Raw genomic sequence first — 14,320 nt, 5'->3', positions numbered from 1 at the left:
GGAGTGTCTGTGTTCATTCCTTTAAGGGTCATTGTAACTGACACTAATAACTGTATAATACCATGATGATGAGAAACCATATTTTCTCATAAAGTTATCCTATCATGAACATTTCATACTGCCAAAACCCTAATTGGAACCTATGTGCGTAATCATTGTGCTGCTGTATGAACTCATAAGGTTGTGTCTTTATGCGTTTCCACAGGCAGTTCCCTCGCCTCTCTTTGTCTAAACAGTGCATGGACCAGATCCAGCCCAAAATGCTCACCAAACAAGTCTTCCGCCTCATGGAGAAATTCAACATAGACCAAGGTGTGTGACTGGACACGTGTGTAGCTGTTCATGTGTGTGTGTACACCTCAGGCAGAAGTAATTTTGACCTCTTGTTTTTTTTTTTCAAACAGGGCTGTGTCCCAATGCCCTGCACAAGAGGAGACTGGACTCTCTGCGTTACCTCATGTACGCGAGGTTTCTGGAAGTAAGTGATGCCGCGGACTTTCTGTTTTATTTTATTTATTTATTATTAACACAACAACAAAATATAACAGTTAATTAAGCAGGCTAATCATTAACAACTTGACTTTGATTGAGCTAGTTTGAGTTAATGGCAAATCTAGTGGTCAATACTTTTGAGAGAAGAAGAAGAAGAAGAAGAAGAAGAAGATGTCTGTTCTTGTTCGGTGTCCACCATACACACATTTCAGGCTTTCTTTATCACGTGTTGATTGTTGATGGCTGAATTTAGTGTAAAATATTAGTGCTGAAGACAACCATTAATGTGGTTTCATGAAATACTGAAATATACGGGAAGCAGTAGTATGTAAACCACTTGTGTTTCAGGGCTTAATTGTATCTTAGAAATATTTTGCTTTTTTTGCTGATATCTCATATTCCTGTTTAGTTACACATATGTCAACTTTAATCACTGTCAGAAATTTTGCCAGTAAAAGCTGGCTACAGATCTCAGTGGAATCTCGGTTGGTTTTAGGGTGAAGGATAGATTCAGTTTCTGTGGGAGGCATTTGAGGTTCTCTAAAGCACTGGTTCTTGAACTTTTTAACGTCAAGGAGCCCTAAACTGACACAAATTAGACCACAGACCCCCATTTGATCAGATATTTGCTTTTAGATGTTTGATTACAGAAAGTGATCATGGCCAAAAAGAATATAAATCATTACACTTTTTTCAGCGGACCCATATCTGTGGGTTTCAGAGTAAAAAAGTCAATTGTATGATGAAGTAATACGTCTCCTGACCTTAGCAGTAAATACATATTGCAGGGCAGGCACGATTACAGTGTTGTCACGGTCAAACACCGAGAAAACGTGTAGAGACATTTATAATTACATTTACCCATAATGGTAAGAAGGTTTGCAATTGTAGTTTATTTTCATTTCAGCAACACCACCCTATGGAAGATGCATTATCACAATCAGGATAGCCAGTTACAGAATTATTTGAAAAATTAAAAATAAAAATCTGTCTTTCTCTTTTCTTTCAGAAAAGCATGACAGAGGAGAACTGGAGTGACCATGTACAGGTAGATGCTGCTTGTAGTTGTTTATGGCAGTGAGCAGTACACTATGCTGTATATATCAGTATTAATAAGATAATGCAAGATGTGTGACTTTTTTTCTTTTCTTTGTGTTTTTTATGTACATATAGTTTGTTGTGGCTGATGACCTTGAGCTGCAGATAAACTTGGTGGAGATGTTGGTAAAGAACTGTGGTCTTCAGAAAGCCTCTCAGTGGGCACTGAGATACAATATCCCCAGATATCGACTTCCCCTTGGAGTGTGGGAAACGCAGCAGAGTCTTCCGCCTGATCTGCAGTGAGTGACAAAATATGCATAAACATATGTGATGATGCAAGTTGTGGTAAGCAGTACACAAGTTGAGAAAGGAATATATGCAGGCTCAGAGTTTTTACCCAGGGTTTTGTCCACCACATCCCCTTCTCACACAGTGCATGTCACTCTGTTGTCTTTTAGCTTGACTTAACTTGATTTACGCCTCTTTAGCTTTAGCACTTTAGATATTAAAGGGTGGCTCCATATATTTATCATATTACTTGCAGTTTCCTCTGGAACCACAAAAGGTTTTATACTACTTTTTTCAAATGTGCAGTAGTACTCTCCAAGACCTGTAAACACACTTAAGACATGCTATAATCATATACGGTAATCTGTCTATTCCTACTATCCTCTCTAGGATTTTGGTTTTATTTTTCCCTCCACTATTTTGTCCTTTTTATGTGCACACTCACACAAATACACGTCTCGCCTCTGCTCAGACAGATATGTCCGAGTGATTCGGCACAAACTGAGGAGTGGATGTCATCTCCATCTCACTGTCGGAAGTTCTACCAGGCTCCACTCACCAAGGACAAGGTTCATTTTGTGAACACGCCCGAAGCGCTCCAGAGGTGCCGAAACATTGTGTTGAAGGTATGTATGCTTGATGCCTGATTTAAAAAAAAATAAATAAATAAAAATATATACCTTCTTAAATCATATAATTGGCCAATTGGGTTTCATTTGAAAGTATTGATGGTGAAAATTTTTTGTTTACTGTCTTTAACCTTTCTTAGGAAGGTGGTATCATAGGAGTTGACATGGAGTGGCAGCCAACATTTGGCTGTATCTCAACTCAGAAGGTGGCCCTGATACAGCTCGCAATTATTGACCAGGTTTTCTTATTAGACCTCTGTGCAAACGGATTCTGTCAACATCCAGATACTGTTGGTTTCATCAGGAGCTTGTTCTCTGAGAGAAATGTTCTTAAACTAGGTAAGCAACAGAGCTGACAAAGATTAAATCCAAGTGTTGTTTTGTACTTAATGTCTCAAACATTTCTCCATTCTTCCTATTCAGGTTACGGTATGTCAGGTGATCTGAAATGTGTCTCGGCCACCTGGCAACAGTTTTTAGAGGAGCCATTGAAGATGGAGGGGATTCTCGACCTTCTTAATATACACCAGAAGGTAAAATGATCCTGTCATTCACATAACTTACAAATGACTTACAAATTAAATCCTGCAGCTATAGCGACACTAAATAATAGACTATTAGAGCATCAATTCTCAGGCAAGCGACTGAGTTTTGATACTTAAAACTGACCAAAACTGAAAAGGTTTACCTGGTTTAGCTCAGCAAGCATCTGTGGTGGCATTGTTGCTTGTCCACTGAACCCTATTCAACGAGAGTTACAGGACCAGAGGATTGTAACATTTAGGCTGTCTATAGACTGTAGTCAACGCTGCTCTTCTCTGTGTTTAGTTTCATGGTCGTAACTTAGGTACATAGTGCAGCTGTGGCCCAGCAGTTTTCCTGACATATATGTAGCTGAATTCATGGTCTCTGAAGTGGATAGGAATGTGGAAATGGCAACATGGATCTGTGACCGATGAGGTCACTTCACCATCTGCTGGAGTAGGCTGCATGTTGCAGGATGTGAGGAATCAAAGAAGTATTTTTGAGAATTACAAGAAATGTCAGGTTGAAAGAGGATTGTTTGACAGGACAGGAGCTGGAAGTGACTGTTTAGAGTTCAAAAATGTATTGCCTGGGTTCTTGCATCGTTACAAATTCAGTATTTTTTAAAGTTAATCAAGCAACCATGGAACTGGGGTTTTTATAGGATAAATATTCAACACTCGACAATAACATTTAATTCTAACTTTTATATATAAAACCTTTTGCAGATCCAGCGTAGCAAGGTCAAGAGGACTCAAAATGGACCTAAAGAGGTGCTGGTAGGAGAGGACTCGGCAGAAAAAGGCCTCAGTCTGTTGGTACAACAGGTCCTGGGACGGCCCCTGGACAAGACAGAGCAGATGTCCAACTGGGAGAAACGGCCACTGCGCATCAGCCAAATTAGATATGCAGGTAAGGTATTGTGCATTTACAGACAGACAATGACAGGGTGACAGATGGCTGCTGTTCTTTTCCCTATAGAATATCACATATTATGTTGTTATCCCCTGATGAAACCAATAATTCTTCCTGTCTCGTTTGTTAACGTCCTTTTAGTGGCAGATGCCTATTGTTTGCTGGACGTGTACTCTGTCCTCTCAAGCAACCCAGCAAACTTTGGGCTACCAGCTGACCTGCGCAGCATTTCTTCAAGCCAGTCAGAGAAGAGTGCAGACAAGAAGCAGAAAGAGAAACAGGCTGAACAGATGAAACAGGTATGGGAGTAAATCACAAGTTACATCACAATGCGATATTATATCGATTTTTGCTTATATCACAAAGGCTGGTGAATCCATTTACTACTTGACCTGTTCTCGACCCCGACCTTGACAAGTTTGTCTTTGACTGGAAATATAATGTGGATGTCCTCTCACACCTACAAACTGTTATTTCACTTCATTATAAAACATATTTATACACTTTCCTGGGACTTTGTAATGAATAAACAAGGAACCAAAGGTAATTTGCCCAATTTCAGTCCTTTTCTGCACGTCTTTAGAACATTCAGTCACCATTGACAGGGTTATTTATTACTGATATGTATTTAACTTCACAGGCAGCCATTTTCTATTTTAATGACTTTCATGCTAACACATTTAAGCTTCCAAGAAAACCTCAAACTGAAGAACCTGGGTTTGAGCATCCAACCTGCAGGGAGGGACAATATGCATTTGACCGAGACACTTCAGCAGTTCCTATCAGCTCCAGGGGTGCAGTCGTATAGCTCCCCCTGTGCTTTGACCTCCCTGCACCATGGTGCAAGTCAAAAGAAAATCCCCCTGTGGGGATCAGTTAAGTATCACATTATTGTCTCTGTCCATTTAGGAATGTCAGGGGGCTCAAAGGGTCAGCCCCCCTCGCTCTGACACAGAGAAAGGCCTCCTGTGTGGCGAGAAGCCCTCAGAAGACGCCCCCCCTCTGGCCCCCCAGCAGTTGCGGGTGGTGTGTGACAACATGCTGCAGGGACTGGGGAGGTACCTGCGATGTTTAGGAGTCGATGTGATCATGCTTGAGAACACTGATGATCACAGAAGAGCTGCAATGGTTAGTTAGCACAAGCTGAAGACATATGTATTCCAGATGATAGGTGCCACATTTGATGTGATACGTTCACTTCTTCATGAAATCATTAGACTTGTTACACTTGTACAGTTTGGGGCCCATTAGTATTAAAAATAAGTTGTTGCTTTCTTTCACTAAAGAGTGGTAGAACACTACTGCTTTTGTCCACAGGGGGCACAAAAATCAACACAAAATGAATGTTCATGGTACTTGCTTAAAGCTAAATTGCTAAGGTCATACTGAATATTGTTGCATTCATTACAGTCATGGTATTGTCAGCGTTAATGAATAATAGAATTAAGCTTTTCAAACTCAACACAACATGCATGCAACAGATGTTTTATTATAAAGTCTAGCCTAGGCCTTTAGATGCCATCTCACAGATTTTCTTCTCTTCTTTTCTTCAGCGTCACTGAATTCATTATTAACTGTTCACCTGAACAGTTTATGGTGTTGTATGTCGTATAATTATAATCGTTGACCATCACAATATATGGGTAGTCATCACAGCTTCTGTGTTTTCATGTTTGGTTCAAGAGAGATGATTTAAAATGTATACTTCGGTAATGGCAGAGAGTGAAATGGCTGCCATGGCTACCACCAGACGTTTTTTGCGATGGCCCCATTTCTGAAAATGTTCAGGGCCCCAAACTGAACAACTGTACCAAGTTTCATGCTTTGATGAAAAAAATGAACATTATTTTCTTGTATCAGCTGGACTAACATGCACCTTTTATACACAGAAAGTAAGAAACCTAAAGCCAGAAATACTTCATATTTTAGCTAATCAATAGTAGCCTTACTGCATTCATGTGTTCTTTGGTTCTGATGAGTATTTATTGTGTCAGTTAGCACAAGCGGAAGGCCGAGTCATACTCACCTGTGGACAACCGTTCCAAAGTGTAAGTACAAACTAATGTGAGCTCATGAAATGACTCTCAATTCTACAAACTCATGATTAATTGTACATATGTGTTCCTTGTTTGTGTGCATGTGCTATCGCTGTTGCCATAGCTGCGGTCCCAGGTAGGCGAGGGTCGCTGTCTGTCCCTTGACTGTTCAGAGAAGGCCAGAGACCAGGCTGTTCGAGTCCTCAGACACTTCAATGTCCAGCCCACTCCCAGCGATATATTTAGCCGCTGCCAGGTAAGGAAAGTGATGCTGGTTGTGAATGTCTCTTAAGTATAAAGTTCTTTGTTGTTGCACAAAATAATTTCAGTGTTTAGCACATACATAATAATTAATACATACAAATGGGGGAATAGTGAGAATAGTGAGAACAGTGAGCAGAGAGAGTTATAAGTTCATCAGCTGATTTCTAAGATACACAGCTGGAGTGAAAGAGGTAAGTGCTGATTGAAGGTAAATTATATCCATACAATCAAAAATAATAATTCCAACAGTTTATGTACAAATACATTCCTATTTTAGGCATTTAGTTGATACTTTTCTACAAAACAAGGTCCATTAAATAAGAGGAAAAGCTTGAGTTCCTGTATCGGTGAGAAGTACAGGCGTCATGAATACCCAGACAATATTTTTGTGGTTATAAAACATTTCAGAGCTGGTTCCTGAATTTTGAGAACAAAGCTTGTGGTGGCTGTGGTGTTTTGTGTAATGCTAAGTGAAAGCGGAATAAAAACTTTTATGATAGAGGGGGGAAGAGAGAACAAGGGCTCAAAGAATAACTTCACTTTACTTTTCTGAGAAGTGGGGCAAAGGTGGGGGCCCTGACGTGATGAACTTGGGTGACAAAACCAGATCATTTGTATGTGGAATGTCACTTCTCTGTTGGGGAAAGAGCTGAAGCTACTGCCACAGTGAGGCTACAGCTATCATTTATTTGTATTATCAATTAATCTGCCAAATATTTTCACGTTAAGAAGACACAGACTCTCTTTTTTACTTTCAAATGTTTGACATTTTTGCTCCAAAAATTACTGATATGATTAATAGATCATAAAAATAGTTGGCAGTTAATTTTCTTTCGATCAACTGATCAGTTAATCGACTAATTGTCGCAGCTCTATGCAAGAGGTGAAGGTATACAAGCTCACCTCTACATGCAGCACTGGCTCTGGAACCAAACACCAGTTTTGCCCTGGGGCATAAAATGTTGGGAGTTTTCACAGCATGTCGACTGTGACCAGCTTTTGTTCATGAGGGAGAGACTGGCAGGCATTTGCAGTAATGTGATTGTTGTACTGGAGATTTCAGATAACAAGCAGATGAAGCTTGAAGTTGAAGGTGGCCAGTTGAGACTGTGGGATTGAATAGGTATCCCCCCCAGGGCAGCCTCCCTCTAAAGGTGTTCTGGGCATCTCTAGGCCCTGGGGCTGACCCAGAATACGCTGAAAGGCTTTGCATATCCCATATGGCCTAGATGTGCCTTTGGGACCATATGAGGAGCTGGAGGGTCTGTGTAAGGAGAAAGATATCTGAGCTGCAACAGCCTCAACTTAATTCAGCAGGATACATTAAGTGTTAGGTGTTTCTCTTAAGATATTTTTTACCATGCAATAAAACACAAGCAGTTGGAAGGTAATTTAATCACTAGTGAAGCAGGATAGAAATTAGTTGAACCACGAGGTGAAATAAAAATGCCATGCACTGCATTATTCTAATTCCTGCCTGATCATGTTTGTTGAGCCTGAAAAGATGTTTGTCAGTCAGTTTGTTACTAACAATCATTGTCGGATTTACGGTACCTGTCCTGCAGATATCTCAGTGGGTGGCTGTTTAGGGAAACCTGTGTGTGCTCCGACCTTTGTGTTTGTCTATCTGTGTGAGGGGAGTCTTGGCAGGACAGTTTCTAAACTCGGGTGTTCTGGCCTGCTGGTAGGGGGGCTCTCGTGTCGAGATACACCACTCACTGCATTTGTCTCAGACCCAAAAAGTTAAAAACCTGGACCACCTTGATGCTACCTCCTGTCTTGATGATTTAACACACAAACATTCACAGACACACCAAAAAAAATCTGCCTGAACGACTTGTGGCCAAATGGTCATCCACCTACCTTTTCTATTGATCACTCCCAACAACAGTCACTTAAGGAAGACCAAATGTGACTTTAGTGTTCCACACCACTAGCAACAGCTCTGCCTCAGATCTTTCCTATCAGCTCAGACAGTAGACCTGAGAAAAGGTTTTGTCCCAGCATGTGGGTAATCTTCAACAACCTCAACCAGGGCATATCTGTCCATAGACTAATTTAAAAGATAGCTAACTGAGAAAAGACCTGCCTTTTCCTTGCTGATTAATCCTTTCAAGTTGAATCCGAGTTGAATTTCTGAAAATGATCTAAAAATGTCATGTCTGAAAACGAAGTCCAAGAAGTAATGAGTGTAATTGGGCACCTTACCTTGAGGATCAGGCTATAAAATGATACACAGTTCATACTAAGATTTAGTTAATGACTTTTTGATTTGTTAAAGATCTTTTTGAAATAGTCAAATACTAGTTAATAGTAAATTAAGGTGGGCCTGATTTTTGTGTGTGTGTTTGTGTGTGTGTCAGTCAGAGAGAGTTTCACCCTGGGGGCTTCTCTCTGGCCCACCCAGGCGAAGTTAACCCCTTTTATTATCTGATTGTAAGGCTCTCTGATTATCAATGGATGGGTTAGTTTCTCTCCCTTTGTCTCTCTGTGTTTATACCTCATGCACATACACCACTGATGAATGTCATGAGGAAAGACAAGTTAAAGAAAAGACAGAGAAGAGGAGATTAACCGCAGACTTGTGTATGTATGTGTGAAGATCTTGCAGGGAAAGGGTTAATGTTTGTCTCTGTATCAATAGGCCCAACAGAGATTTTAGAGGCATAGGAATGTGTGTCCACCATGGAGACCCCAAGAGGGAAAGGGAGATGTTGAAGGGCCTCATGTGTATATGCATATGTCCTTGGGTACAATGAAGAAGTGGCAAAAATGAGAAAAAATGACAACTCCAGACAGCTGAGAGTTGGTTTATTTTATACAAGTAATCTGAGAGAAATATTTATCTGTGTATTCTGACTAAAAGAGGAAGAATCATCTTCACTCTAAAGTCATGTCTGAATTTAGGAAAACAGGATCGAGACGCGATCCGAGAGCTCGCCAATGTGTTGCAGATGCTTGAAAGATATCAAGCAGGATTATTATCTGCTTGTGTCATGGATGGGTTGGGGAGCCATACAACAAGCCACGACCAATGACAGCAGACACAGGCTGGGGGAGGAAAGGAGTCGAGAAGGAGAGATCCTACCCGTATTTCTTTTTTTTTACGTTGTATTTTAGCTGCAAATCAGACAGACAGACTTGTCAAGGATTACTCCTGGTGAATGATTTTGTAATGTGTGACCCCACTGTCGCTGATCAGTAATGTATTGACCTGATGACTTTACAAAAAAGTCATGTAGTGTGACCATAAAATGCATAAAGGCATAAAGTGTCAAAACGATTGTTGTTAAAACAGGGATGGATAATATTTTCGGCTTTGTCACTCTGCTCTGGCACGAATGAAAACCACAGGATGGGTGCTTACAGAAGCTGCATTTGAATATTGATCTTGATTTTAATACATTTATTTTTAAATAATAACAAGTTATTGATAGTTTATTTACAATGTATCAAATTGTTGAAAAAGTGTCTTTCAACTGCACAATGCTTCAAAAGTATAGATAAGAAAGATACATTTTTTCTGTGTCAAGAGGTTGACACGTGTCACATTTAATTTAGTCTGTAGTCCTTAAATTTAATCTGTGTGGATTCCTGCAAGGGGCTGGGTTAAAGGGTGGAGTTGGCCATTGGTCCATTACAGTTTCCTTATTCAGCTATATCCTATCCCTACACATACACAAACACACACACCCAGATAAGCACACACACTTCCGTTCCATCGGATGTAAAGTACTGGCCTTTTATAGACACGTTGCGATAACAGAGATATCTTGAGAGATAGACATGAAAGTAACCAAACTTACACCTTCACACATACTGTACACAGTAACTGACAAATGCATATTGACACCATCATACGCACATATACACAGTCACCTCAGCAGTTAAGAGCACATAGCCTCGCTCACAGATGCACACACACACACACAGTCGTAGACACTGTTACAGCAGAAACGCTGGTTCCCACGCACCAGACGACTGGGGAAGTGAAAACAAGAGCAACAGGAACCGCCACACCGTGAGAGGGAGGGGTGGGAGAGGAAAAGGGGGGGGGAGGGAGAGAAGTGAGAACAGAGGTGATGGCAGGGAGGTAAAAAGACAGACTAAAAGAGAGAGGAAGGGAATGGCAGTGAAAGCAAATGAGAAGAAGCAAGTGAGATACGGAGAAAGACAAAAATAACGTGGAGTAGTTGAGATTGTGTGAGAAATAATCAGTCGGTGTGCGAGTGAGATGAGTATTTGCCGAGCGAGGAAGAGCCGGAGGAAGAGAGAGTGTCTGAGAAAGGTGGCATTGAAGGAAGAGGAGGGGTGGAGGAGGGCGAGGCGATAGAAAGACTTGTTGTCTGTCCTTTGATCTACAAAGAGAGCCGCGGGCTGAGAAACAGGAGGAATTTGAGAGGTTGAGACACGTTTAAAGTTACCCTTCACTGGCTCTGAGTGTATATTTGTGCATGTGTGAATGTGTGAGTGAACTAGGGTTGGTCAGTGTGAGGATGTAGGCATGTGTAAAAAACAGAAGACATGTTTATAGACTTGTATATTCTCACATCTTAGTTCAAGTTTGTCATTTTTAAATACAAGTGCACACAGCTTTCATAGAAGCAAATGCACAGAGTCACACTTTGGTCACATTCTCACATTTTTAAAAGCTCAAATTAAGTGTGTGCGAGCTCTGCGGCTTCTCCTGCATTTGTGGTCCCGTCTTCTGTGCATGTACTGTTCTCCGTGGCGACAAAACAGGGGTCAAATTTGTGCGTCCCGCCGTTTTTCCCACTCCCCCTCCCCTCTCCGGAGTCTAAAGGAGAGCGAGAGTCGGGAGGAGGAGGAGACGGTGGGGAGAGGGGAGGGAGGGAGGGAGGGGGGCATTCCATAGGCACGCCAAGACATTCCGAGGGAAACCATCCCAAATATTTCCCACTGTGTGTGGCGAGGGCTTCGCGTCTCCTGTTACACACACACACACACACACACACACACACACACACACACACACACACACACACTCATGAGAAAGTGCTAAAAGCGAATACACACATACACTGGGACAAAGTCTTGCTCACGCATCTCACAATCTCTCATACACACATGTAAGTAGTTAGTGAGTGCAGTTATGAGTGACTGATGAGCAGCTTGTGTGTCTGTCTGCATTTGTCTGTTTTTCATCTCGAGGGCCGACGTGGTGTCGCTGTGTCTCTCTTTCTGTCTGCCTGTAGGGGAGCAAAATCAGAAAGGGCCATTGTGAGTGTTGTGTCTCTTCAATGTGTGAGTTTATGAATGAATGCGAAAAAACACATGACCACAAGTATTTAGCTCTCACTTTGTTTCTCACGGTAATGGTTTTCTGTGGAAATGATTTCTTAACTGGAATGAGATGTTGACTCATTTCCTAAATAAAGTGAGATAATTGTATTCCTGTTTGCTTCACTGGAATACAGTGGAACTTATGAAGAAGTCAATGATAGAGGAACCAGTGGCTCTTTCAAGTCCCATTCAAGGGTTAATATTAGTCATATTTATTATGATATGCACAATACAGATGATATGATCAATAAATAAACTAATCATTAGGGCAAGGCTTTGTGGTAAAAATCCCTCTCATGACATTATTAGGGACATTTTCTGATATGTATATGCCTTAAAAATGCTTTTTTTTGCCATTTTGCAGTTAGCAATCTCCTCCCTCCTCTCTACGTCGCCACATGAATGCAGAGCAGTAATCGCCACACATAGCAGCAAACCGCAGGGTCCTGCTCTCTGCACATTCACCAGCAGACAGGACCGCCTCTTTATGAAGTTCTCTGTCCTGATTGGATAGAGTTGGCAGGGATACCAGAAATCTATTTTTCTCTTTTACTGCATGATCAGGGGGTAGACAGACATTGATTACTGACCAAACACTTTATAAGGGTGATAACTGTTTAAATATAGAGCTATTTAACACTTATTTTAATTAAATAAATTCACATACAGCAGCTTTAGTAAGCAAATGTATGCAAAATCATTTTTTTTCAGTGTCATACCTTACATGAGACCAAACTCTTTGTATGTACAAAAGAAAAACTTTAATAATAAATGTATGGGTGTCAAGATATAACAATATTGATAATTGCGATATTTAAAAAAAAAAATTGATATCATTTTAATAATACACATAAGGTGATAGCTTCTGAAGTAATTCTGTTTTTTTTCTTCCTGCATTGTCCTAATTGGTGGCAGTGATGTACCTTAACCCTGATTGCCACCTTCCATAAAATGGAAAAAAGGAAGAGGAATTAGATGCAGTAACTTGTTAGCTTGTTCTAGATATTACCACAGTGTTACAACCGCTTCATGAAATCATGACAATCATTTCATGTCAGGAGATGACAGATGTGAGTGACACGCTCCCTGCAGTGCCAGCAGATCTTACAATAATATCATCATCGTAAATTCTTATGGTCGCGATCATCATGCAGTAAATATATCTCGGATATCTTGACAGCCCTAAACTAATGTGTTACCTCTTTTTATAGCTGGGGGATAAATCAATTTTATCAATTTACTTGAATTTATGGTGTAGGATGATGTTAAAAATTAAAATGTTCGCTTACCTGAGTAATTATGATAAGGAACCGCCACCGTCTTCATGAGCTCCCGTAGTTCATAGCAGGACCAAGTTATGTTCAGACACAGGTTAAATATCAACATGGCAGCAGGCGCAAACAAAAGTGAGGAAATCGTTCTCCTCAGTCGTCTTGAAGTGGTTTGGTATTTGGTACAACTACCGTCTGCTGTCAAGTTTTTCTAAAGTCTGTGAAAACTAAAAGCAGCATCAGCGCTATTCTAGATTCTTAGACAGATGCACGCAGCCAAGTGGGAATGATTTTCCCATAGTATTCCATGTGAGAAGAAAGGGTCCGTGTGGAAAGGCATTACAGATGTGATAGCGTTTCACATTGCCAAAAGTATGGTGCCCTTATATATACAGCTGAAAAGCCTGGGTTCATCCACATCATAAGAAATAAAATTGATTAGAACCGTAAAGCAGATGTGGTGGGGGCCTCTGCTCTTGTAAAAAATATCTTTTTGGCATTTCTGCTTTATGCAAATGAAAGTGGTGTGTGATGGAAAGGTGCAGGAGAGAGAGAGGGGATGACCTGTAGCAAAGGGCCCAAGCTGAAATCAAACCTGGGCAGCCGCGTTAAAGACTCAGCCTTAAAACATTTTCTGCTTTACAGGGTGAGCTACTGGGCTGCCATGTGTATTAGTTCTTCATCACAGCTTGTTCAGAGTTATATCATAAGGTCATATCGTCACGATATGATTTCGCTGAAAGTTGCGGTTAAAAGTTGAATTTGTGAGAAGCGTGTAGTTTTTCTCTGGAAGCGGTGGGATAATCCCATGTGAAAATCAGTTTGTAACCTGTGAGACGTGTCTTAACAGTGTCTTTAGTGTCCCTGACTCATTTTGAAGTTGATTCTCATGGCTGTCTGAGCAGACACAATACTAGATACACGCACAGATACACACACAGACACACACAGACGGATAGATAAGGAAGAAGATGAGCCGTCACTCACCAAGCATCTGGTCTTTCAGAAATCATGCCTGCTCTTTTTTCCCACAGTCTAGTTGGCCCCAGGATAGCATAGCAACGCAATGACACCTGTGTGTGCGGGTGCACGTATGATACGTATCTGTGCGTGTGTGTGTATGCCTGTGCACTTGCTGGTGTGTGAATTTGTTGCTGCTCAGACACCACTGAGACTTCTCTTAGCACTCAGTGTGGCGGATAAATGTGTGTATAAGTTGTTTGTTATTCAAGACATTTAATTATAGATCTAGGAATCATTCAAGAGGTAATAATGTGTTGAGAAGCTACCTTTCTGCTGCTTCCAGCTTTGCCTGCGATGGCTCATTTTGTGTGTGAGTGTAGCCAATCACGTTGAAATATGTTGTTGACATAAACAAAACAGAATAGTTTGTATTCTAAGACTCCATTCAAGTGTAAAACAGAGATTCAGTTGATTAGCCTAAATAAACTGGTGGCATCTATGACTGTCAGTCATGTAATTCTTTTAGGGTTGTGTGATTCTCTGAAACCAGAGACAGAAAAATGTGAGCACCTGTGTTAAAACAGAAAATAAC

The 14,320-nt window shown here is 40.8% G+C and overlaps 1 protein-coding gene across 2 annotated transcripts in view; it reads left to right on the top strand.

Moving 5' to 3' along the window:
- Positions 1–14,320, top strand: part of exd3 (exonuclease 3'-5' domain containing 3) — a 43,243-nt gene that overhangs the window by 7,076 nt on the left and 21,847 nt on the right. For both annotated transcript variants that reach the window (XM_084384125.1, XM_084384124.1), the window contains exons 8-19: positions 206–312; positions 405–478; positions 1,502–1,540; positions 1,666–1,832; positions 2,294–2,447; positions 2,591–2,789; positions 2,874–2,983; positions 3,704–3,887; positions 4,032–4,189; positions 4,800–5,018; positions 5,885–5,938; positions 6,051–6,182. In XM_084384125.1, coding sequence (XP_084240251.1) covers positions 206–312; positions 405–478; positions 1,502–1,540; positions 1,666–1,832; positions 2,294–2,447; positions 2,591–2,789; positions 2,874–2,983; positions 3,704–3,887; positions 4,032–4,189; positions 4,800–5,018; positions 5,885–5,938; positions 6,051–6,182 — 1,597 coding nt within the window. The remainder of the gene's footprint in view (positions 1–205; positions 313–404; positions 479–1,501; positions 1,541–1,665; positions 1,833–2,293; positions 2,448–2,590; positions 2,790–2,873; positions 2,984–3,703; positions 3,888–4,031; positions 4,190–4,799; positions 5,019–5,884; positions 5,939–6,050; positions 6,183–14,320) is intronic.

Source organism: Pagrus pagrus (genome assembly GCF_965226575.1).
Source record: "Pagrus pagrus genome assembly, chromosome: 19".
NCBI classification, from domain to species: domain Eukaryota; kingdom Metazoa; phylum Chordata; class Actinopteri; order Spariformes; family Sparidae; genus Pagrus; species Pagrus pagrus.
The sequence above is the reverse complement of the archived record's forward strand: the minus strand, read 5'-3'. Positions and strand labels throughout refer to the sequence as shown.